General features: G+C 40.8%; 1 protein-coding gene across 2 annotated transcripts in view; it reads right to left on the bottom strand.

Moving 5' to 3' along the window:
* Nucleotides 1-25,967, bottom strand: part of KDM5B (lysine demethylase 5B) — a 166,483-nt gene that overhangs the window by 72,276 nt on the left and 68,240 nt on the right. For both annotated transcript variants that reach the window (XM_063453213.1, XM_063453214.1), the window contains exons 16-17: nucleotides 15,437-15,618; nucleotides 7,696-7,817 (exon numbers count right to left, since the gene is read on the bottom strand). In XM_063453213.1, the coding sequence (XP_063309283.1) occupies nucleotides 7,696-7,817; nucleotides 15,437-15,618 (304 nt within the window). The remainder of the gene's footprint in view (nucleotides 1-7,695; nucleotides 7,818-15,436; nucleotides 15,619-25,967) is intronic.

Below are 25,967 nucleotides of genomic sequence, written 5' to 3'. Positions count from 1 at the left end.
TGGGGAATTGGGGGATTTAGTATTAGGCTAACTAGGGGTTAACGTTAAAAAAAGTTAAAAATAAGCTTTAAAAAGTTAAAAAATTAAGTTAAAAAAAAGTTTTAATAACGTTTAAGTAAAAAAATTAAAAAAAATAAACCCTTTACCCAGTCCATATAAAAATTAACCCCTTCCCTGCCAGTCGATCACTGCCTACAGTGATCAAAATACAGATCACAGTATTATACTGTGATCTAATTTTTTTTTTAACCCCTGACGATTAACTTTTATTTATTTTTTAACCCTCAGGGTTAAATTTATTTAATTAACTAATTTAAATATTGTATAATTAAATATTTTGCTAGCTGGGGTGGGAGTTATGGGAAAATGGGGAATTTACTGTTAGTGCTGCTTACTGCTAGTTAGGGGTTAACGTAAAAAAAAAAGCTTAGAAAAATGTTAAATCTGTAAAAAAAAGTTTTACGAAAGTTTAGGAAACTGGGTCAATATAGCACATGCCATTTTTCTGTTTTTTTTTTTCACATTGAAATTTGGCAGAATAGTAATGTTACCTTTGAGACCGTATGGTAGCCCAGGAATTAGAATTACCCCCATGATGGCATACCATTTACAAAAGTAGACAACCCAAGGTATTGCAGGTGGGATATGTCCAATCTTTTTTAGTGCCCACTAAGTCACAAACACTGGCCAAATATTGTGTTCATATTTGTTTTTGTGTGAAAAAAGCAAAAAACTAATATTTGGCCAGTGTTTGTGACTAAGTGGCGACTAAAAAAAGACTGGACATACCCCACTTGCAATACCTTGGGTTCCCTTATTTTGCAAATGGTATGCCATCATGGGGATAATTCTCATTCCTGGGCTACCATACAGTCTCAAAGGCAACATTACCAGACTGGCAAATTTTCAATGTGAAAAAAATGAAATGCAAGCCTTATATCGGACTCTCTAACTTTACAAAACACCCAAAAAAAGTACACATGGGGGGTACTGTTATACTTGGACACAAGCATTAGTGTTTCAAAACAGTAAAAATTACAACAATATCGGCAGTAAAAGTGATTGATGTTCATGTGTGAAAAATGCAAAAAACTTTTACAAAAATATAATCGTTGTACTACAATTTACCATTTTGAAACACTAATATTTGTGTTCAACTAAGTCTCCCGAGTAAAATAGTACCCCCACCCCCATGTACAGGTTTTATGGGGTCTTGAAAGTTACAGGGTTAAATATAGTGCTTGCGAATTACAGTCTCTGCACTTTCTGCCTGGGTTGTCAGGCATGTCAATCAAATTTTAGTTAAAAGATTACTTAAATATACATAGTATTTTAATATATGTATATAAATTCTACGTGTTTACTTATGTAATCATTAATGTAATTATATATATATATATATTTAGCGTATCTATCTATCGATATATATCTATATCTCTATCTATCTATATCTATATCTATATATATATTTATCGTATCTATCTATCGATATATATCTATCTATATATATATATTTATTTATTTGCGGTTATTTGTATTTTCTATATAGTATGTCATTCTAAGTGTATTTTGTTACCTATATATTAATAATAAAATACATGTAGAATGAAACTTATTTTCATTTAAAAAATTTTTTTCAGTTTTTACATTATTTTATTTATTATTGTAATTATACGTATTATATATATATATGTATTATATATCATATATGTAACTTAATTCTAAGTGTATTTTAATACTAATATATGTAACCATTTTAACATTAAAATACACTAAGTATGACGTTACATATATACGATGTATACACACAAACACACACACATATAATATATATATATATTATTTTTTTTCCATTTATATTTGTAGTCGGGGCAATATAGCCGTAATGAAAAAGGTAACATAAGATATTATAAGCAATAAACATATTCAAATTGACACCACTCGGTTGTGGTGTGCTGGAACCGACAAAGCAGTAGGCCTGTGATAAAAGTGGGCCCACCTTAGAGGGTGATATGACTAGAGGGAGTGGTGGGAGGGGTGACTCGCCAGACCATCAACGGTAAGGTGGGAGAGGATTGGCAGCCCTTTCAAGGCAATTCAAGCCCCTCCCACAACTACAGGCCAAGGCCTTAACATTTGTAGTCGGGGCAATATAGGTTAAGCGTCGAAACGCGTTCGGCATTAGATGGATTTTTAAACCACCTCACTTTATTTGCTACACTTTATTTTAGGTGTTATTATTTAAATGGGGGATTTTCAGTTATGATTTACTTCTATGTTAGCTAGGAAGGACCTGGACCTATTCTTAGTAACCTTAGCAGAAGCAAGTATTAGCAGCTAGCTATTTCTGGGAAAATGCAGGGAGTCTACTCTGGGATATGCAATTTCAGGCACAGTTGACCTAGATATAATATTGTACCAGAGAGATTTTCTTTCCTAATATCTGCCTATCGATATACATCTCCTATACTCTGCTGCTATATGTTGGGCTAGGTTACTAATGGGATTCTAGGCGGTTTGAATTTCTATAAGGTTAATAACCCTTCAAGTCCCTATCTTGTTTCTCACATATCCAAGATTAGGTGGAATTATCTGCATCATAGTTGCTATTTATGAGCAACTAACCTTGCTGTATCCCATTACATTTTGGGTTCCCTTCTTAGTAAAGATACCATTTTTTTCCCCCTTACTTTGGCATTTTATTTGTGGTAATTTCTTTTTTGTTTTGTCTAGTATGTACTAATAAAATTATGGTTTTTAGCAGCATCAGTTCACACTGAGATATCCTATTTGTGTATCCTGGACACTTTTGTCCTAGGGTTCCTTCTTTTTTTGTCAATTCATATATAGGGTTATCCCCTACTATTGGATATTCTCAGGACACACTACACTGTTCCTAAGTTGTGGGACCCCCTTGTCGTTCTGTCGGGGCAATATAGCAGTGATAGTCGGTTGTGGTGTGCCGGAACCGACAAAGCAGTAGGCCTGTAATAAAAGTGGGCAAAAATGAAAGTACCATATAAAATGTATTCATATAACAAAACATTGTTTATTTGGACAAGTCACAAAAAGCTTGTCTGTACTCTTTAACTGGGTTTGGAATGTAAAGAGTATAGGCGGAGGATTTCCAGTGTCCCATAGCCTTGATGATATGAGCTGGAATGTGGTTGGAGGAAGCTGCAGATGCTGCACCTATACGTAAGGAGTGTCCTGAGAAAAGGTTTGCATTTAGGCCGAGCCTAGTTAACAGTAAGCGAACTTAAAGCATGAATTTAGATGTTGTAAGGATGGAGCCATGAAGTTCTAAAAATGGTTGGTGTGGTTGTTTCGGAAAAGTGATTAAATATTTATCCAGGACTTTGACAGGACACCATTTGTTTTGAGTAGGGAACAAAGTAATTTTGACAGTATGTCTTATAGGACTTGTTTTAGACTGATGCAGGGATAGAACATAATGATATAAGGTTTCCTGGATATCAGTAGTTTTCAGGTAATCAGTGGCAGTTATATTTCTAGTGGTAAATTCATTGGGACATAAGAAGCCATAGAATGCTAAGTATATGGCAGTTTTGATTACCATATTGGTCATGTTTTCAAAAGGAGCTGAATCTAATAAGTCGGATAGTGAATGAAAGAAGATCGGCCTTTATTCACAATGTGACAAGTGGCTAAGTTATCTGAATAACATCTGACCGAGTGACCCGACCATTTTGGTCCCCAGACAATGGCAGCTGCCACGATTGGATACAATTCAAAGCTGAAGTAGCAGAGAAGCTGGGCAGGGACTTAACGTCTGTAGGCCATGACCCCCAAAGCCATTCATCACCCCAGATGGCTGCAAAACCAGAGTTTGCCGCAGCACCTGTCCAAAGGGTGGGTGAAATGTCAGGGGGGTGGAAACATGGCTCGCCTATTCCAAGATGTGAGGAAAAACGCCACCTGAGCAAAACCGAGATTGCGTGAATCGTGGGATGATTCACCACAGACGCAGGATGATTCTTATGGCAAAATTGAGCAACCCCAGCAGCGATTAAAATTTATTGCGGTTGCAAGAACCCAGATACAAGTAGTGTTCAATGATTGATGGGGTGCGCTCAATCTTGTCCTGGGGGGGGGGGGGGCTAGCTTGCATGTGGATTGAGTCCAACTGGATCCCCAGAAAATTGCATGATGGTTTCAGGACCTAAGGTCTTGTGAGGGGAGTCTGGGATAGTCAGGGACTTAAAAGAGCCAACATGTGTTTAAGGCTGCTAGGGGGGAGTGCACTGTTTAAATCGTGAGGAAATCATCCAGATATTGAATAACAGATGGACATCTGCACACATTAAGCAATAACAAACACAAAGTTTCAGCAAATGTGTCAAAAATTTTTAGGGCTGCTCTTGGAGCCAAATGTGTGTCGTGAGAAAATTAATAAAGCCCTCGCCACTTAATGCCATGCAGATGTCATAGTGAAGGGTGAATGGGAAGTAATTTAAAAGCATTTACAATGTCCGTTTAACGGAGCCATGCCCCTGTACCAGCCGCCAAAATGGCCCAAATGGCATTGTTTATAGTGGCATATTGTAAGGAAAATTCTTTGGAGGGAATTAAGGCTGGGAATAGTGGAGGAATGTGGTGCCGATAAATCAATGATAAGTCTGAGTTTAAGTGAAGTTTTCCCCGTGACCACCCCTATGGGGTTGGTTCTCCAAGATGTGAAAGGTGGGGAGACAAAAGGCCCCAACAAAACCCTTGTACTACTTCAGATCGTATCAGTGTACACACTAACTCTGGGTCATTTAAAGTGGTTTGCAAATTGTTGCATTCTAGTGTACCGGTTGGCAAGTGTACTAAACCCGAGTGGAACCCCTCATACAGACCTTCGATGATAAATTTAACCAAATGCTGTGAGGGATGGTGTTGCAACAGTGCTGCAAATAATGTGACGTTGATGCCAGTGTGGTAAGGTTTAGGGAAAACTGTACTTGGGTACATGGATTTTGCATGAGCCCAGAAACAATGGGAACACGTGTAATAATCCACAAGAACTAAAAACCACAAGTGCCCGCATTAAAATTATTGCAAATTTGTGATTTGCCAAAAAAGATGATGTCCCTACCCAGCTTATCCTTCAGGATTCTGGTAGGCCCAGCTGGGTTTGGGACAGAGTGACCCTGATCAATTTCTGCCGTATTAGTGCAGAAGTTAGTACTATGCACAGTAGATGCACTTACTGCCCAAGCTGGGGGTCTGAGGCCTGCAAAGTGTCTGCAGAATAACTCTGTGTCCAGCTTACTCCAATTTATACTGTAATTTAACTTAGTCAGAGCTGCAGCCACTTTTGCAGAAAAAGAACGGTGGTAATCATAAAAGGCAGTACCACCGTATTTGTGCCCCAGATCCACCAGCTTGTGCATATACATGTCCAATTCCGCTCTCTTCTCAGGATACACCGAGCAATATACATTCCTATAAATTCCGAAACCCAATACAAATTCAGGAATAGATAGCTTTTTATTCAACCTGGGGTCTCTTGCCTTTAAAACCACAGAAATGTCCCCATACACAAATGTTCCGTTCTCAAGAACAACCTGGGAGGCAATGAGAAGTGAGACCAGATTAACGTTTTTGCCTTCCAGAAAGTCCTTTTTAAGATGAGCTGGGACCATGTGCGAGGGGTTGATACTCTCAGGGACTTTAATTGATGTAAGAGTATTACCGGGCATGACAGCCATTCTTGTATTATTAGAAGTAACTGGGGAAGTGACTGCTCCTCAGGAATATCAGGAACTTAAGACATAACTGAAAATATAGATGCAACTTGATTACTATTCTGAGATAAAGTGGCCGGGTACTGGCAGGCTAGCTAGATGCAAAGCGGCGAAGAATTATGCTATTGAAACGTGACAGATGAATCCCTATTAATTGCCAAGCAGCGTGAGAGGCGCTACCTATTCGTTGGCCCGAGGGGAGATTGAGGCCACCGAAACATTGTGGCGGTGTGTCGGCCTCTCGGTGATAACTAAAGCATAAGATAGAATGGGAGTGACATGTGAGGCGGCTAACTATGATTTGGCCCGAGGGACGTATACATCCGAGTATGAGGATGGGTGTTGGCCTCGCGGGACCACTAGCTTATAAGACCGGAAACAGAAACCTAGTTGGACAACCTAAATCTCAGAAAGCCACTCTAAATCTCAGTACCACTCTAAAATAGAAAAGGTATATGACATCGTACCTGATAAAGTTTGAGTCAGGCTGATGCTAAGCAGGAAAATATGAACAAGAGGGTGGCAGTAGATGACGTGCTGCGACCTATAGATAGTATGTGAATGAGTATTTGTGTGTATAGATATGTTAGTGGGCCAGATTGTGGGCCCGAATTAAAATAAAGGAACCTACCAGATACTATTGGTGAGCAGTGAGAATATGACCGAGGCAGATTATGGGTTTTTGTGTTGGTAAAGCAACCGTTTGTCTGACAGCCAAGACAGTCCCCCCTCCTTGCAGATCCACGGCCAGCTATTGCATTTAAAGAGCAAACACATGGGCCCCGGGGGCCTGATTTGCCGGGGAAGAGGTGCCTGGGCTGTCAGGCAGTCCTCATGAAGAGGATCGCGGCGGAGGCTCCTGGCAGCTTAAGCAATTACGGCGTTCTATGCCGCCGCAATGGCTTCAAAGCCCCTTCGAATGGGGACGGCATAGAGCGCCATAACAGTGTTAAGGGGTTAAACCAACCAACTTTGGCTCCAGACATTCAGCTAAAATGCAAGAGCAAATCTGAGTGTTAAGTTTATTTATGTGCACCAGTACATACACTAACTATAGTAAAAACTAACCAAAAGGGAACGGTCACTTTTTTAATACCACATTTATTTCTATACATAACAAAACAGAAATCCCTTGCAGTAGTGAAAGCACTGTTAAAGTGAGATTTCTGTGGGAAAGCAAGCTTATGCCTTGACTGGTGTGTGCAGATTTGTGTTTAACAATGTATTAACTATTCCTTAACAGAACAAATTGTATTTGTGAAGTGCGGAAAAGAAAAATTTTATGTAGAAATCCATATCTCTTTATTCTGCAACTCTATCTCCGCATTAGAACTCTCTTCTTTTCATCTTACAGGCAGCATAGAGAAAGCATACAGAGAAGAGAAATTAAACAGTGTTTCAATTTCTACTCCTCAATAGCAATGTTTACCCTGGCTTTGCCTTGTCTGAACTGGATTATTCGGTTTGCTAAATCTAAAGGAACACGCCAAGCACCATAACCATCAGAGCTCTCAGTAGTGGTTAAGGTGCCAGTAATTGCCTAATGTCCCTATTGTAAGGAGTCTAGCAGTTTTCTACTACCAACACTGGAGAGCATAAAGTTCCTAAGCAGGAACTTCTGTCAGTTTTCCTGAGCTAAGCCCTGCAGCGGCTGAGAGTGTCAGTGAGGCCAGGCTGCAGATGACTGAGCATCACCATTTCTCATTTGTATGAGCTGGTTATGGTACTTACAGAGTCCCTTCAAAGTAAGGGAGAATGAAATGCTCAAACCGCTAAGAAAAAATAAAACTAAAATCATAAAACAAAAACTGCAAGTATTTTTTTCATCTCATGCATGTTGGAATTACAATTGGAAACTGTACAGAATTCATGGGTATTGCACTGTACATTACACAAAATTCTATTTTCTTTATCCTACACTAACAATGTCTGGGGTACTTACCCTTTTTTTTGCCGGAGTTCTTGAGTGCATCAATAACCTCTGATGCCCAACTATCATAAGATTCTGCTCGTAGCTGCACAGCATTCAATATGGGATACAAGTCATCCAAAGTGTAACGGTAACTAGGAAAAGCACAACATTTGTACAGTCAGTCACCTTAACATCTTTAAATAATTTTAAGTTACCGAACAAGTCCTGATTTAATTGCTGGTTATCACATATATATGCTGTGCTAGTCAAATGGCTAATTTATAGATTTAAAGTTTTTGTAAAATTGCAATATTCTCAAACCTTCCATGTTGATCACTGGCCACAGGGTAAGCATTTAAAATTTACAAATAGCAACACTCCTTATCGAGAATCCTCTAATATTTGGAATTAGTCAAAGTTATCTTTCCGCCTGGCATTCCTTGTGTTTTTGTGTGGAAAGGCATCTCGATCCTTTACTGACACCTGTTTCTGCCATCCTGAATTATTTGTCTGACCTTTTTTCTTCAGGGCACGCTCATCATTACATCAGTGTGATACGCTGCACAAGTTCAGGTCCAGGGTTTCCCCATTGGCAAGAACCTGTTTGCCATTTGATGTGCGGCATGTGTCTTCGATGTTCCAATAGTCCCATGTATAAACGTTGCTAGAAAGTCTGATTTTTGCACGATTGGCTGGACAATTATCTTTTTTCTCTGCGTCAAAATAAACTTAACATTTCTACTTTAAAACCATTCTTACTTCACAATATTTTCATACATATTATATTATATTTTGTGTTGCAGATTGTTAGATTGATAGGTATTGTGATTAAAGGACCACTATATAGTGGCAGGAAAACATACTCGTTTTCCTGGCACTATAGTGGCCTGAGGGTGCCTCAGGGTCCCCCTCCCACCGGGCTCTGGAGAGAGGAAGGGGTTAAAATCTTACCTTTCTCCAGCGCCAGGCGGGGAGCTTTCCTCCTCCTCTTCTCCTTCCTAGCGATGTCATCGGCTGAATGCGCATGCGCGGCAGGAGCCGCGCGTGCATTCAGCCAGTCTCATAGGAAAGCATTTACAATGCTTTCCTATAAACGCTGGCGTCTTCGCACTGTGATTTTCACAGTGAGAAGCACGCAAGCGCCTCTAGCGGCTGTCAATGAGAGCCACTAGAGGCTCTAGAGGATGGATTAACCCTCATTGTAAACATAGCAGTTTTTCTAAAAAGGGTTAACCCTAGCTGGACCAGGCACCCAGACCACTTCATTAAGCTGAAGTGGTTTGGGTGCCTATAGTAGCGCCTATCCTTTAACTCTTTATTCATAAACTATTTCTTGTATTAGTTATCTTGTGTTTTAGATTATTTTTGGATTATTAAATAAGGCTTATTAATCTCTTGTAGTATTTTTTTTTTTTTTTGAAATTTGTATTTTATTAGTTTCTTTTCATGTCATAAACATAAGGGGAAGGGGGGAGGGGGTACAGAAAGAAGACAGGTGATGGGGGGAGTTGGGGGGGATATAGTCACGATACAATGATGTACATGTTTTCCAATATAGTAGTGTTAACAAGCGATTACATCTAGGTACATTAATTCAGTGTTACACCGCAGTCAGATTATTTACAGTTCCAAACATCTTTTTACTAAACCTGCTCGCTAGGCCTGGTTCCGGAATCTAGCTCGACTCCTCTCCTCTTGCTACCTGCTGCCTACCTTATCAGCCCACTAGACCAAATCTGCCCTTGTGATATGCATGGGGTTTATGGGTTGATCGTTCTCCAAGCACGCCACTGGTCCCACGCACCGCTCAGGCGGTTTGCTCCAGAGCACGCCCTAGAGAAATTCGTTTCATAGACCGCTTGGTTATCTATTTCTTGGAGAAGGTGTGGTATGCTTGGGGCTCCCGTGGTCTTCCATGATCTTGCTATTTGTTTTTGTGCTGTTAATAGCACATGATAGATCAGTTTCCTCGATTGTATAGGTATATCTTTGGGGACCCCCAGCAGCAAAAAGGTCATGGGATCAAGGGGTAAATTAATGTTTGTAACTGCAGCAATGATCTTTTGGATATCTATCCAATATCTAATTAAGCGTGGGCATCTCCACCAAATGTGGAGGACCGAGCCAATGTCTTGTTTGCATCTCCAACACGTCGGAGATGTGTGAGGATATAATTTGTGTAAGCGTGTTGGCACCATATACCACCTATACATCATTTTTTTGATGCTGCTCCATAAGAGGGGCAGACTTGATCAGTTTCCTGGGGGAGTATGCGATTTCCTTCCATTGGTGTGCAGTAATAGGGGTTAGGAGGTCCAGCTCCCATTGATTTGCCTGTGCTGAGCCAGCAAAAGGCTGGTATAGCAGTATGAATTTATAGCTCTCAGAGAGTGGTTTGAACCTTGGGGGGAATTGACCTGCGATTCCTATTTGCCTCCATACTGATAGTACCCTGTGTCTAGTGGGAGATACTGTATTAGACTTGTTACGTTTGTGCAAGAAGGACTTAAGTTGTATGTAAGAGTATTGTGACGTGCGTGGGATGTCATACTTTTTGCTGAGATACTCAAAACTCATTAGTTCACCTGAATCAAATACCTGAGCTAAGCAATAGACACCTTTCTCAATCCATGGTTTAGCATGAAACGTTGGGATGCAGTATGTTATGGCGTCAATGGGAGTTGCCATAGAGAGGGGGTCAGCAGTCTCAAGTTTTACGCGTTGCGCATCCCAGATTTGTAGCGCTAATCGTAATTGCAGAGGCATTAACTGGGTATTAGGTCTGTTATTTTTATGTAACCATATCAGGTTAGTGGCCAGAAAGGGCTTAATAGCCAAGTTTTCTAAAGTCACCCATTGTGGCATTCCCTTCACCATGTGTGTCAATAGCGGCGTCAGAGTCGCGGCTTGGTAGTAGGACTTTACGTTTGGAAATGCCATGCCACCGTTGCTCACTGGAGCCATCAGCAGTTTGCTAGAAATCCTTGCCCGATGCGTCCCCCAGACAAACTGAAGTAGTTTAGATTGTATGAGTTTAAAGTAGGATTGTGGGGCCCTCAGGGGGGAGGTTCCTGAACACGTATTGTAACTTCGGTAATACGGACATCTTAATAGCAACAATGCGTTCTGTCCAAGTAAGGAACAACTTCCCCCAACCCCGCATCATAGACACGCATTCATTCCACACTCTAGTGTAGTTCATAGGGAACAGTTCAGAGGCTTTCTTAGTGAATGTCAGACCCAAGTATTTAATATAGTTTTTCCTCCATTCGGATTGGTAGGTTTTATGCAATTGTGCCAGTATCTGCGGATCTAAGCGTAGCCCTAGTGCTTGTGTTTTGGAGGTGTTCAAAGAGTAATAGGAGAGGTCCCCATAGTCTTTGATGAGTTGCATTATGTGTGGTAGAGATTTATCGGGTTGGCAGACATACAATAGGATATCGTCTGCAAACGCACCAACTTTAACTTGATGTCCGTGCCAGTCCATACCTATTATATGTGGATGTGTTCTAATCGCTACAAGTAATGGCTCTAGTGCCAGTACGTACAGCAGGGGTGACAGGGGGCATCCCTGTCTGGTGCCATTTGTAATTGTAAATGTGTCAGATTTAAATCCCGCCTGCATGACCTGGGCCCTAGGGTGGGAGTACAAAGCAAATATGTGTTGGACGAACTGTGGTGGGAATCCGAATGTCAATAGGACCTGCCGTAGGAAGGACCAGCTCAGGCGGTCAAACGCTTTTTCCGCGTCTAGAGCCAATAGCAACCCACCTGGGCCGGTCCCCCTCAGTTTCTCCATTAGTAGGGATAGTTTCCGGGTGTTGTCCAGTCCCTGTCTCCCCAGTACAAACCCGGTCTGGTCGTCACCAATGAGTGAGGGTAGTATCGTGCTCAGCCTAGTGGCCAAGATTTTTGCGTATAATTTAGCATCTGTGTTCAACAGGGAAATAGGCCGGAAGTTCTTACATTGGTCTGGGGGTTTCCCTGGTTTTGGCAGAGTAACAATCGTCGCCAGTAACATCTCCGGTGGAAGTTCCCCTTTGGCTGTGGCTGCTTGGAACACTCGGACAAGTCTAGGACCCAAGATTTCAGCAAACGTTTTATAATATGAGTTGGGTAGACAGTCTGCCCCCGGTGACTTCCCTGGAGGTAGGAGTTTTATTGTGCGTAATACTTCTGGTAGGGTGATGGGTTGAAGTAATGAGTCCATATGGGACTGATGTAGTCTAGGGAGGGGGAGTCGGGCCAGGAATCTCTTTATATTTCCCTCTTGTATGGGAGGGGTGTCAGGTTTGTCACCCAGGTTATACAACCCCGAATAGTATTTTGCAAATTCCTGGGTAATGTCCTCTGGGTTTTGTATTTTGTGGCCGTCCGGGCCTTGTAAGTATGCTACTTTAGCTGCGCCAGTTTCTCTCTGAGCCTAGCAGCTAGTTGTTTGGTGGCTTTTCCACTATGGTGATATTGGGTCGCTTTTAGCTTCTGTAGGAAGTAGGAGGTTTTGGCCGCTTGCAATTCTGCGAGTTTGTCTGTTGTAGTTTGGATTTGTCTTGCTAAGTTTTGTGAGGGGGCTTGTTTATTTTGGGCGGTTAAGGTCGCCAGTTGTTTTTGGCAGTCTAATGTAGTCGTTTGCCTGTTTTTTTTAAGATATGAGGAGTGTCTAATAAACAGTCCTCTTACTACAGCTTTGTGGGCCGACCATACTATATCGTCAGGAGTCCCTCCCTCAGAGTTTGTCTGGAAGTAATAGGAAAGTTCAGCTGTTATTTGGTCCACAAATGTCTTATCTTGTAATAAGGATTAATTTAGTCTCCAGTTCCCTCTCCCCTTGAACTGGAACCTATCATACAGTTCGAGGAATACCGGGCCATGGTCCGACCAGGTGATGTTGCCCATGACACACCCTGATACCTGTGCCAGTGTGGATTGGTCCACATAAAAGGTGTCTATGCGGGTGTAGGTGTTATGCACCTTGGAGTGGAAGGAATAATTTCGTTCTTTTGGATGGAGTACTCTCCAACTATCATATAGGTTATGGAGCATGAGTAATCTAGACAGTTTTTTACTCATGGATATTGTACTTGTTCGTCTGGTCCCTGTGGGGGTTGCAGTCGTATCTATGTCTGGTGAGGTTATAAAGTTAAAGTCCCCGCATAATGCCAATCCTCCCTGTTTCAGTTTGTCTGTCTATCTCATGGAGTATGTGTCGCAGGAATTTTTCCTGTCCTGTGTTGGGGAAGTACACCGAGGCTAACATGTATTGAACATTATTGAAAAGACCCACTAAAATAATGTACCTCCCCTGGGTGTCCACAGAAAGGGCTTGTTCTTGAAATGCTATGTCTTTATGTATCAGGATAGAGACCCCCTTCGTCTTGTTGTCAGAGAGGGCATGGTATTGTGTAGGGTATAGTTTAGTGAACACAGCAGGAGTTCGGGCTTTTGTGAAATGCGTTTCCTGTATACACGCTATGTCTATCCCGTCTTTCTTAAGGTCTCGTAGTAACAGCCTGCGTTTGCCGGGGGAATTTAGGCCTTTTACAGTGAGGGATGCTATCAGTTTGGACAGTAGTCCAGCAGGAACTATCGGTCTGTTACCAGATTGCGGCATCCAACCTTTAGGGTAGTACTGCCGTTTCGGAGTTTTAGGTTCGTGACTAAGAAGAACAAGGGTAGGGCTGTGAGTAGGGTGGGACGGGGTCATAGGGACAGGTGGGTGACACACCCAAGTCGGCTCCACAATATAGAGCCTTGAGACTCTGCCTAGCAGGTAGGCACGTCTAATGGGGGTAGTGGTGGTGAAGTCTGTACTCATGTTGGACTTTCACCGTGAAACCTTAGGAGCATTTGTAACATAAAGATTAACCATACCAATAGGGTACTAAAGTAGAAGAAAAAACAACATTAACATATTTCAACAACTGATTAAGCGTATCCTCACTATCTAACATTATCCTATGGAGCAAAGCTTACATAATGGTGCATAGCCCCATGAGTATGGGGATTGGATTATTTATTGGGCAGTGGCATAGTCTAGCCAGAATTTGCTGCCGCTTATAATGAGGCCTAGTCTGCAACATTAGACAATTACATTCTAGGTGCACCTATAATTATTCTGAGGTAAAATCCTAGTAACTAGTATTGCACCATAGTGTTAGAATAGTTACGCATTCTCCAGGGGGGTAATAGTCCTTCATTTGGCGGTCCATTCAGGCGACAACCTGGCACTCCCGTCTGCTTGGTCGGTTCTATTAGCCCCCAGTCTTTCAGTTTCTGAGTGCCCTGTGTCGGAGTCGTGATGGAGTGTATCGCATCTTGATGGGAGATCAGAAGCTTAGCCGGGAATCCCCAACGGTAATTCAGGCTGTGCTCGCGTAGGATAGAAGTAATCGGCGCCATCATTTTCCTGAACTGCAGCGTGTCGGCGGATAGGTCCGCAAATATTTTGATGGAGCTATATTCCTTTGGCATGTTGGAGTTTCTGCTGACTCTCATGATCTTATCTTTCGCGTGGAAAAAGTGTATTCTGGCGATTACATCTCTGACCGCGGTTTGCGGCAGATGTTTCGGTCTGCGCAGCCTATGTGCTCTATCAATTAACAGCTGGTCTGGATGTATTTCTGGTACCAGGCTCTGGAACATAGTTGAGAGATAGTTATGCAATTCAGCATTTGTGATGGTTTCTGGTATTCCCCTGAACCGGAGATTGTTCCTCCTCGCTCTGTCCTCCATGTCAGCTAATTTTAACCTGTGTGCTTCCAGTGTGGCTTCAAATTCTTGGAATTTATCAGCTAAACTGTTGTGTGCTTCAGCATACTCGTCCATCTTGGACTCCACATTTGGGCTGTGCGGTTCCCAATGTCCTGTATGTCTTTTTGCAGGTCTGCTGTCATGGTCTTTATTTGCAGCTGCAGATTTCTCTGTATGGCGTTAAGTTCTCTTATGCCTCTCATCGTTGGAGGTTGGTCGTCTGTGCTGTTTGTGGGAGATGAAGGGGGTGAGAGGGAGTTTTCCTGCGGTTTCGGGACGCCGCCATCTTGCACAGGCTCAGCATCCTCGCGGTATTTGGAGGCCGCGGTTTTTGCCTGAAAAATTAGGCTTTATCCGCTTTCCCGGATTTGGTTTTGGGGCGCTGGGACATGATGCTTGTTTCCCCCCCCCCCCTGTATACTTGCTGTTTCTGCTCGTTATACCGATTATAGTAGCTCCGTTTCAGTTTCGGTGCTGGGAGCTGCTCCTACATGCGTCCGTTCAGCTCCAGCGTTAGGCCACGCCCCTCCTCTTGTAGTATTTTAATACATAGTATGCAGTATTGTTTGTTCTATGTATTTATTTATACCTGGAGGAAAACACGTAGTGAGCACCAGTTTGTCCTATAGATTTTGTTTGCTTGTTGTTTGAGTGCCTTCCATTTTATTGATATGTACATAATAAAAACATTCTGTACATTGTTTCTTAGTCTTAGAACTTAAGTCCTAAGGTAATGTTCATGACTGCTTTAGATTCCACTTTTAGGGTCAATTTATCATAAGAAGGGTCTCAGTCCTACATTTTGAGATGGATTAACCCCAATACTCTTGGTTATTTGTCTAATATGGGTCATGATTCTAGGTAATAATTTAGAGCAGACAGTTATTACAAAAAAATTGATTCATGATAAAACAAATATGCATGCCATTAGATTGTAAATACTACATAAAATACTATTTGAAAACAATTACAGTTTAAAGAATTACAGTTTAAAAACATTTCAGTTCTTGCCTAGGCTTACCCCATCTTATATTTGTTGGGTGCACAAGTGCACAGTTCCAGCACATGGTGCAGGCAAACAATGGTCCCAGGGTTACAGGAACAATATACTGCAGATAGGAAGCAAGTGGTTTTACACTTCACACATTGACGCTCATCATCTGCTAAGAGCTCCAGGTAAATTTTTTCAGAATCCACCACCCCCTAGATGAAGGAAAAGACATAACACTATATTCAATACAAATGAGAAAAACAAAAAGATATTCAAATAAATGTAAGCTTACCGATAAATTTATGTGATCATGGTCCATGAGATTCACTGCAGATGGGATACTGGATCAACCAAATGGATAGGCAGAACAATCTAAAAAAGCTTTGCAGCCACCTCCTTCCCGCTCTTCCCATTGAATATCCACAGTTAGCAGTATAGTCAGACAAAGATGAGAAAAAAATATATATGCAGGAAACTACCAGAAAAGAGGAAAACATGGAAAACTGTGCAGCAGCAAATCCATCACTATTAACCCCTTAAGGACACAACTTCTGGCATAAAAGGGAAATCTGACGGAATAGTTCTGTCATGTGTCCTTAAGGGGTTAAGAAAATAAAATACCAGAGAGGGGCTGTGGATCATGACCACAAAAACGAAAGTTTTTCATTTTAATGTGGTCACGGTCCATGTGGCCCATTACAAATGGGATAAACTATCCCTAAAAAGCATGGATACTAGCCACAAAAAAACAGGATGGGCATGAAACAACAGTGCAGGAGATTAAGTAAAACTACTTTCCTGTCTGTCGATGGAAGAAAAATATCAGCATTACACAATCTGGCAAAGAGGATCATGGAGCCACAGTGCACATTTGCTCCAAAGTCTCATGCCTGAAGGAACTAAGGAGGGAGCCACTGCCCTATCAGAGTTGGTAGTAACCCTGCCAGGTGCTAGCTTATTCACCACAAAGTCAGCTGGCTGAATCAGACTTCAGCCAAAAGGCAAAAGTAATAGCTGAAGCTTTATGACCCTTTTTCAACACAGATGAGTGAATGAAAAGTAAATCACACTTCTTAAATTAGCTTCCACATACGAGCACCTTCACCATATCCAAGTTGGGGAATAATATCTCCTCCTTATTGGCTGGCTCTTTCACTCCCTCCCTCCCCCCCCCCCCATTGCAGCCATAATGGCGTCGGTCACAGACCTCTGGAGCTGCGCGTCCACCCCGCAGGGATCAGGGTCCCCTGCCCAAGGGGGGAAAGCCAGTCGCAGATGGGGCCTCACCCAACAGTAGTGGGGTGTCCAACTCTCCAAGGGTAAATGGGCATACAGGCACTTTAGGCTTAGGCATGTCTAAACTGAGCTAAGACCAACAAACTATTCTGACACAGAAAATTTAACTCAATAGGAATGCTGGAAAAATGAATGAAACAGTGAGGGTTATTCACCCAAACTAGGACACCAGAATGGAAAGAAGGGAGCTCACCAGGGCCCAGACCAGCAGCAAGAGACACGAGGCAGAAGGAGGAGGATACCAGTAGAAACCGGAAGGAAAAGGCGTGAAAAATCGAGAGATCGCGGTAAAAACCCTGCGATTTTGCGAGGAGAAAACTACAGAACGGGAAAATTCGTATCGCGACCAAGGCGCGTGCGCGAGTCAAATGGTCTGAGACAACTTGCGAAAACAGCAGCGAATAAACGAATGGTCGGACGTTCGCGGCCCAAATCACAATAAGTAAAACAGGCGAACAAGTGTTCACGTGCGAACTCCCGAAGTCAGATACCACAAGTGAGTTTCTTTCTTAGTAAGAGAAAATAGTGCCATCCACAAAAGTACGTTTTCTACAGTCTTCCTTTTTTTGGAGTTTGAAACATTACAAAATGGGAGGAGGCCAAAGGGCAGGCATAATAGGAAGCAACATTCATTAGATACATTGTCTGCAAGGAATGCACTCACAATAGACACCTCCAAGTAAGGTGACTTTGGAACTTCCAGGACTGTCAAAGCGTACATTTCCAAGGCGAGCCCTTATTTGCTTTTCACTCCTCTTGGAGGAGCAAGTGCATGTGCGAAAAGCAAATAAGGACTCACCTGTGGGATCAATGTGAGCAGTTTTATTCGAACTTTGTCGGTTACTCTTAATAGCAGTTTGAAAATGATAAGCTCCACAAGGGGCAGGATGGACAGTAATAACTCATATGTCTGAGCCATGGTTGAGTCAAGGACATTCTCCAGGGAAGGATTCCAGGAGGCAAATAGAGTTGCAGAAAGGAGCAGAATCAAACATAGCAGGCCTTCTGGCAAAAACTAGGGTACCCTCTAAGCAGTTTCAGGTGTATTGTTTATCACTCACACTTCTAGGGGACATTTGGTGCTTAGCGAGGTTACCATAGAATAGCTCCTCAAGTGCAATCATCTCTGAAGCAAGCAGAATAACTGGTAATCTCCAGTGGAATGTGCAGGCAGGAGAAGGTGGCTACAAAGATTTCTGGGTAAGTGTTGTTCCTCCAGTTTGGGCATCAAATACCTCTCCATTTGTGATTGAGTGGACCATGACCACATTAAGATTATTTTTATTTTTTTGGCATTTTCCAAAAGCAATTGCATGCAAATTCAGATACATTCCTCACATTTTCTTTAAGCCAAACTTATTTCCAATATACAGCTATTCAGCAGTTTATTGACACCTTAACTGAAAGTGAACCTGTCATGACTTGCCACTAAGCTGCCATCATCTAGCGTTACACTAATGCAACACTCACTCCTGGCTCTGCCTACCTCCTGATCCCTTACTACACAATTGGCCATTTGGGAACACTTCCCTAAGGCTAATCACATAAGAGGTGAGCAGTAGGTGGGTATGATGGAAGAGAGGATAATCATCTATATAGTATAATTCCTGCTTATCTCTGATCAATAAATTATTTGTAAAAGCTCTAGAGCAAAAGCGGGGGAACACATTTTCCAATCACCACCAGTCTTTAACCCCTTAAGACCGGAGGGCGTACTATTACGTCCTTTTAAAAGCGGCTCTAAACGCCGCCGGACGTAATAGTACGCCCTCCGGTTTTTAGTAACTTACCCGGTCGCTGGCGGTCCCACGCCGGCGATCGCGGTTCGGGGGACTCCCAGGGAGCCCCCCGCGGCACGTCCGCCCTCCAGGAGCCCTCCCGGCCATGTGAGAGTGAGGTCCTTGCGAGGACCTCACAATCACATGGCCGGTATAGCTGGCTCAGGCATTGCCAGCAGGGGGACCAACTGTAATGACAGTTGGTCCCCCTGCTGGCTGAAAATCAAATAAAAATGTTTTAAAACAGTGTAAAAATAAATGAATTATATACTTAGATCATATATATATATTATATATATATGATCTAAGTATATATATACACATATACACACATACACATACACCGTCTAGGTGTATTTTAATATTAATATATATATAATTATATATATATATTAATATCAAATTACACGTAGACTGATACTGATTAAATATATATATAATTATTGTTATATATATATTTATAAATAATATAAAAAAAATTAATATGTAAATACGTAAAAAAATTAAATAAAAAAAATAATTAAAAATAAAATATTAAAAAATATATAGATGTGTTTTATTTCGTTCTAACTGTATTCTGATATTAATATATATATATATTTATATCAAAATACACTTATAACGAAATAATATATATATCTATATACATAAATATATACGTATATATCACTATATATATACCTATATATAAAAAAAATATTAAAAAAAAATATATATATATATATATATATACGTATATATACACACATATGTATATATATACATATATTAATTCTACACATATATTTATGTAATAATTTTACATAATTAGGTATCCTAATTAATTACAATTAGCGGGACCTGCCTGACCACCCATGCCGAAAGTATAGGGAATTTAATTTGCTAGCACTATATTTAACCCTATAACTTTCCAAGACACCATAAAACCTGTACATGGGGGGTACTGTTTTACTCGGGAGACTTCGCTGAACACAAATATTAGTGTTTCAAAACAGTAAAATGTATTACAACCATGATATCGCCAGTAAAAGTGACGTTTTTTGCATTTTTCACGCACAAACAGCACTTACAGGGACGATATTATTGCTGCAATACTTTTTACTGTTTTGAAACACAAATATTTGTGTTCAGCGAAGTCTCCTGAGTACAACAGTACCCCTCATGTACAGGTTTTATGGTGTTTTCAAAAATTACAGCGTCAAATATAAGGCTTGTGTTTAATTTTTTTCACATTAAAATTCGCCAGATTGCTTACGTTGCCTTTATGACCCTATGGTAGCCCAAGAATAAAAATTACCCCTATGATGGCATACCATTTGCAATAGTAGACAACCAAAGGTATTGCAAATGGGGTATGTCCAGTCTTTTTTAGTAGCCACTTAGTCACAAACACTGGCCAAAATTGGCGTTTTTTGCATTTTTCACACACAAACAAATACAAACGCTAACTTTGGCCAGTGTTTGTGACCAAATGGCTACTAAAAAAGACTGGACATCGCTTATTTGCAATACCTTGGGTCGTCTACTATTGCAAATGGTATGCCATTATGGGTGTAAATTTATTTCCTGGGCTACTATACAGTCTCAAAGGCAACCTAACCAATCTGGCGAATTTCAATTTCAAATGTAACACGCTATATTTGACCCTGTAACTTCCCAAAACACCATAAAACCTGTACATAGGGGGTACTGTTTTACATGTGAGACTTTGCTGAATACAAATATGTGTATTTTATTGCAGTAAAAGCAAACAGTATTATGACATTGACAGTTAAAATGTCATGAAGAACGAAAAAAATCAAAAAAAATCTTATTTTCTCCCATTTTTTTCATATTAAATTATGTTTCATAGCTAAATATTTGATATTAAATGAAAGCCCTGTTTCCCCTGAATAAAATGATATATAATAAGGGGGGGTGCATTTAATATGAAAGAGGTGAATTACGGTTGGACAGACATATAGCGCAAATGCCAGGTTTTGTTTACGTTTTGTTTCGTTCACAACTTGTACATTTGGCTGCGGTGTTAAGGGGTTAATAAATGTAAATTCCACCCTGGCATAAAAATAATAATAAATACAATAAACAATTTGTGTTACAGACCTTTCAGGCTTGAAGTGGTGAGTAATTTCAAATTAAAAGTATAGATCTGCCAAAAACTGGCTGAAAGGTGAGGAAGCGATATTACTTTAAAAATCTAAATCAATTGGGTGTTACTGTCGTCTATACATTGTGTTTAAAAAAAAAAATTAAATCTTTTATTTAATTTTTTTTTTTTTAACAATTTAGATGACCAGGACCCAAATAAAACAAATTCATATTTGTTCTACAGATTTCCTTTGGGGGGGTATATGAACAGAAAAAAAACAGCTTCCACTAGCACAGCCTACTTGCCACCTCGGTTAGGGGAGGTGTTTCTGCCCCTAATTATGAAGCATCTTTCTCAAGCCATTAAAAAAAAAAAAAAAAAAAGTGCAATATACATAATATATAGGTGCACATCAATTGACAAACCAATCACAATGTAGTGTAAATAGTGCATGCATTTAAACAATCATACACATTAAATGGATTTAACTCTTAATACTTAACACCTTAAAAGTAATATAGCTATAAAATGGAGTAAGCACGATAGCTACTGCTTTGTCACATTAAAGTGCTATTACAAAATACATCCATTTTGCACAAAATACATGTTTCAAAAAAGACCAGTGAACAAAATTTAAAGTGACAGCATTTATGTATCTATGTAATCACATCATATAAACCTAACTATACACAGATCAAATAATATATAAAGTAACACTATAGGGTCAGAAACACAAATGTTTATTCCTGATCCTGTAGTGTTCAAACCACAATTTAGGTTGCCTCTTATTTTTAAAAATTACCTTATTTGCAGTGGTGCACAGATCCTCCGGTGCCCCTATCAGCCTCCTTGGCTGACAATTAGAATAGATGACCTCAGCCCATACAATGCTTTCCCACAGGAAAAGCATTAGATTGGCTAAGAACATCAAGGAAGAGGGGCGGGGCCAGAAGCCAGCTTAGCCAATCAGCATCTCCTCACAGATGGCGGCAGGGGGCAGGCTATACTCATTAGAACAACTACATTTAGCTGTTAAAGTGATTTTACAGTGTCAGGAAAACAGTTTTCCTGGCACTATAGAATCCTACAGTGCACCCCTCCCGCGGCACTGAAGGTGTTACAACCCTTCAGTCACTTATCTGAATCCAGTGCAGATGTCCCGCAGTGCTGGATCAGGCTCCGCCCGTGCTCCTATCCTGCCGCTAGTCAGCAGGGGGAGACCTAATGTGCATACATGGCAATGGCCGCGCTCGCATTAGGATTTCATAGAAACATAGAATGTGACGGCGAATAAGAACTATTCGACCCATCTAGTCTGCCCAATTTTCTAAATACTTTCATTAGTCCCTGGCCTTATCTTATAGCTAGGACAGCCTTATGTTTATCCCACACATGCTTAAACGCCTTCACTGTGTTAACCTCTACCACTTCAGGCTATTCCGTGCATTCACTACCCTCTCTGTAAAGTAATACTTCCTGATATTTTTAAAGGGACACTAGTCACCAGAACAAATACAGCGTATTGAATTTGTTCTGGCGAGTAGAATCCTTACCTTCAGGCTATTTGCTGTAAACACTGTCTTTTCAGAGAAAATGCAGTGTTTACATTACAGCCTAGTGATAACTTCACTGGCCACTCCTCAGATGTCTGAGATCTGCCTAAAATGCATCCAAACATTCAGTGTCTCCTCCCTCTGCATGCAGACACTGAACTTACCTTTTATAGAGATTAAGTAACAGGTAGCAGTATGTATTTTGCTCTTTCTTTTGTATTTTATTTTCAAGTAGGAGTGAGGACCGACTGTTTTTATTCACCTGATTAACTTTTGCAAGCTAATTTTGGCAAAATATGCGCCCACTACCGGCGCCGAACTCAGAATCCAATTGACAATAGCATTATCTTATGTATGTTGCTCTCCATTTGCTATTTCATTTCTATCAAAAGTGAGGACATTTGATTAATTGTTGTAAGCTGTTTTTTGGCAGTCTAGGCGCTTACTACTGATGCCAGACTCAGAAGTCAATTGATCGTTTGCATCTGGTCTTTTTATGGTAGGTTGCAATAGTCTACTCTATAACTCATGCAATGTACATGTGGAATTGTTTAAATATCCTTTTTGGCCTTAGTATATGTAGCTTTAAAAATACATGCCTTTTGGTCTAATCAGTTTACTTTTGAATGCCTTAGTTGTGCATCATGAATGGGCACTTAGTTTCATATATTCTTTGCCACTGGGTCTCTATCTTTCAGATATGAATTCACTTTTAGCAGCTCTACATCTTTTGATGCTGTAATTGTAATTTACTTTTTATATGTGTTGGATGCCATCATCTGTATTACTGTATGTAGTTATCTGAAGTTGACATTAAGGTCTTAGTAATTTATCTAGCTGTTCCTCCCAGTCTCTGCTGGCACTGTCCACTGAGTTTTTAAATTTTATATACTTGATGTGCAGGAGGATTATTTCCCTGCTCTGCGCTGGTTGTAGCCAGATGTATTCTGAGTTTATGTAAGCTGGCACTTTTAGATCGGACTGGGTGTCTGGTTTCCATGGCGACTACCTCCGATGACGCCATGACGCCGGAAGTGGCGTGATGACGCAATTGAGGTCAATCATGCATTCTGGATCCAAGGCTGTCACAGACAGTATTTCTTCACTCATTGGGTAAGGGTATATATGATTGTATTTTAAGATGTTATTTTATCCTGATGAAAGTTTGGGTGACAAACTGAAACGTTGATCTTTTATATTTTGAAACTAAAAGTTAAAATTTATTTTTAATACCTTTGGTGTCCTGGGAGTGCTCTCTCTAAGCTATTTGGTTCTACTATGCCGATAAGTTGGAGTGCAAGACTATTTTCTGATTTTACATATAACTTCCCCAGAACATAGATTTGAGGGATTCCCTGCTCTCATGCGTTCGTCTATGCTCGGGGAAGTTTTCCCGAACATAGACATGCGCACCAGACCAGGGAATCCCCATGACGACTCGCACTTACACCTGGTCGTAAGTGCGAGCTGTGGTAATAACTGGTAGGTCGCTAAATGAGGACCACCTGTATATGTATAATATACTTTTTTTTTCGCAGCCTGGGGAACTGCCTGACAGCTCAGACAGTCCCCCTGCTGGCAGCTCCTAGAGTCCTATTGCGGTGATGTGATCATAGTGATCACATGGCCCTGGAGGGCTAGGGTGCCGGAGCTGCTGTAGGGGGACTACTGGGGTCTCTGACAGTCCTCCCCGACCATGATCGCCACTCCTATTTGTCGAGGACGTCCTTATTGACCGTTTTTTTTGTTGGACTTACCTAGTTCGTCCTCTGTCGTTAAGGGGAAATTATACATTTGTATATATATATATATATATATATATATATATATATATATATATATATATATATATATATATATATATATATATAATTTAATTCTAAGTGTATTTTGATCATATATATTAATATCAAAATACAGTGAGAATAAAATGACTTTTTAAAAAATTATTTTTAGTTTATTTGTAATTATTTGGGGTTAATCTTTTTTTAGTATTCAAGTGCTTAAATTTACCGCGGACGTACCTGGTAGGACCATTTTTTGTCAGACGTACCTGGTACGTCCGCAGTCCTTAAGGGGTTAAAGGAACACAATAGGGTCAGGAACACAAACATGTATTCCTGACCCTATAGGGTTAATTATTTAGCCCCCCTGGCTTCCCTTAAAGCTAGTAAACCCAACTTATTTCTAGCGCTGTGTGGGTCGGTCGGTCCTGACTCCTTGGCAGACATCATCAGAAGTGATAATCTCATCCAATCACAATGCTTTCCTTTAGGAAAGCAATGGATGGTTGAGATGGTCAATTCTGATGATCTCAGCCAAGGATGCGGGCCGGACAGAGAGTCAAATGCCGCCCTGGTAAGTCAGCATCTCTTCATAAAGATGCATTGGATTATTGCATCTCTATGAGGGAAGTTCAGCATCTCCATGCAGAAAAGGCAAAAGTTCTGGTGTCTATAGCCTTTCCCTGGTTCTGGTTTAAATGCTCTAGAATTTCTGCCTGGGTTGTCAGACCTGTCCCCCAAGCGCTGCAGATGGCAAATATTTGGGTTGGAGCAATGGCCCCTATCATTAGGGCTATGCCGCCCTAACAGCATTAAAGCCCTCTAACATCAGGAAAGGGTTAAAATAAATTTCATTTTATGACAAATCCTACACAAATCAAGAAGGACTACCGTTATTGTGTCAGGAATGCACTGGCAGATCCCCATTGTAAGTAGTCAAACTGGTTTAGAATGGTTTGACTTCCCATTCCCTACCTTAACTAAAGTTGACAACGAGTACAATATCTGAGATTTGCTTGGCGGAATAGGAACTTCAATCTCACTATTGGCAGTAGTAGAGTGGGGAGCAGCAGCCCTAGGATAGCCCAGGTAAGAACCATTCTAGAACAGGTCATGAACTTGGAATCGACCTGCGGTCAGCCATTTAACACTTAACTTTTTTTTGTGTGCTACATTTGTAAGTTTGGTCTTTAGTACAAAACCCTCTAAAAGTTTGTAAGAATGTGATATCCTAATTAGAAATGTAACATGACACTAAGCACCAAACCAAGTTTATCTTATTGAAGTGGTTTTGGTGTATGAATCACCGCTCCATTTTCTACCATTTGGGAGTTAAATTACTTGGTTTATGCCTTGCCTGGCCGTGACTCACACAACCTCCCTACACACTTCCAGAAAAATAGGTCTAGTGTGCAGTAAAAATCACCATATATACATCTTCTCATTTAGTAATTTAGTTAGAAATCTGCTACTGGAATTAATAATATAAGTTATTGGCTGTGTACTCCTTGATAAACTGAAAAATTTGAATAGAAATTTAAACACTGACAAAGGAAAAAAAAAAATTGAGTTTTTAATATCCCTTATTCAGACATCCCAAGTCTCCCAGTAGTTCGGGGGAAACTCCCTTATTTTGCATGCGGCTCCCTGACACCCAGAGAACATGTATAATATCCCTGAAATCACACACACGCATACAATGTTTATCAGACTGTATGTGTTGGTTTTCCAGAATATTATACATTTGTGCCCCCCTTCCGAATACTCACTAAGCAGATTAGGTGGAGTGCCGGCACTTAAAGAGCCAACCGTAGTATCAGCCGGCACTTCCTCCCTGCTTCACAAAGAACGTCACAGGAGGACTGGAGGGAGGAGGCAGCAGCTGTACAGGCAGCAAGGGGTAGAGGAGAGGCTGGAGTGAGCTACTGCTACTGCTACTGCTCTCTCCCATCAGCCTCAGCCAGAGCTACAGGACACAGAGGTAAGGTAACATGAGGGTGGCTGAAAATATATAAAGTATGTGTGTATCTGAGTGTATGTGCCAGTGTGTGTGTCAGTGTT

This window comes from Pelobates fuscus, chromosome 1 (assembly GCF_036172605.1).
Source record: "Pelobates fuscus isolate aPelFus1 chromosome 1, aPelFus1.pri, whole genome shotgun sequence".
NCBI classification, from domain to species: domain Eukaryota; kingdom Metazoa; phylum Chordata; class Amphibia; order Anura; family Pelobatidae; genus Pelobates; species Pelobates fuscus.
This window is presented reverse-complemented; position numbering and strand designations above follow the sequence as displayed.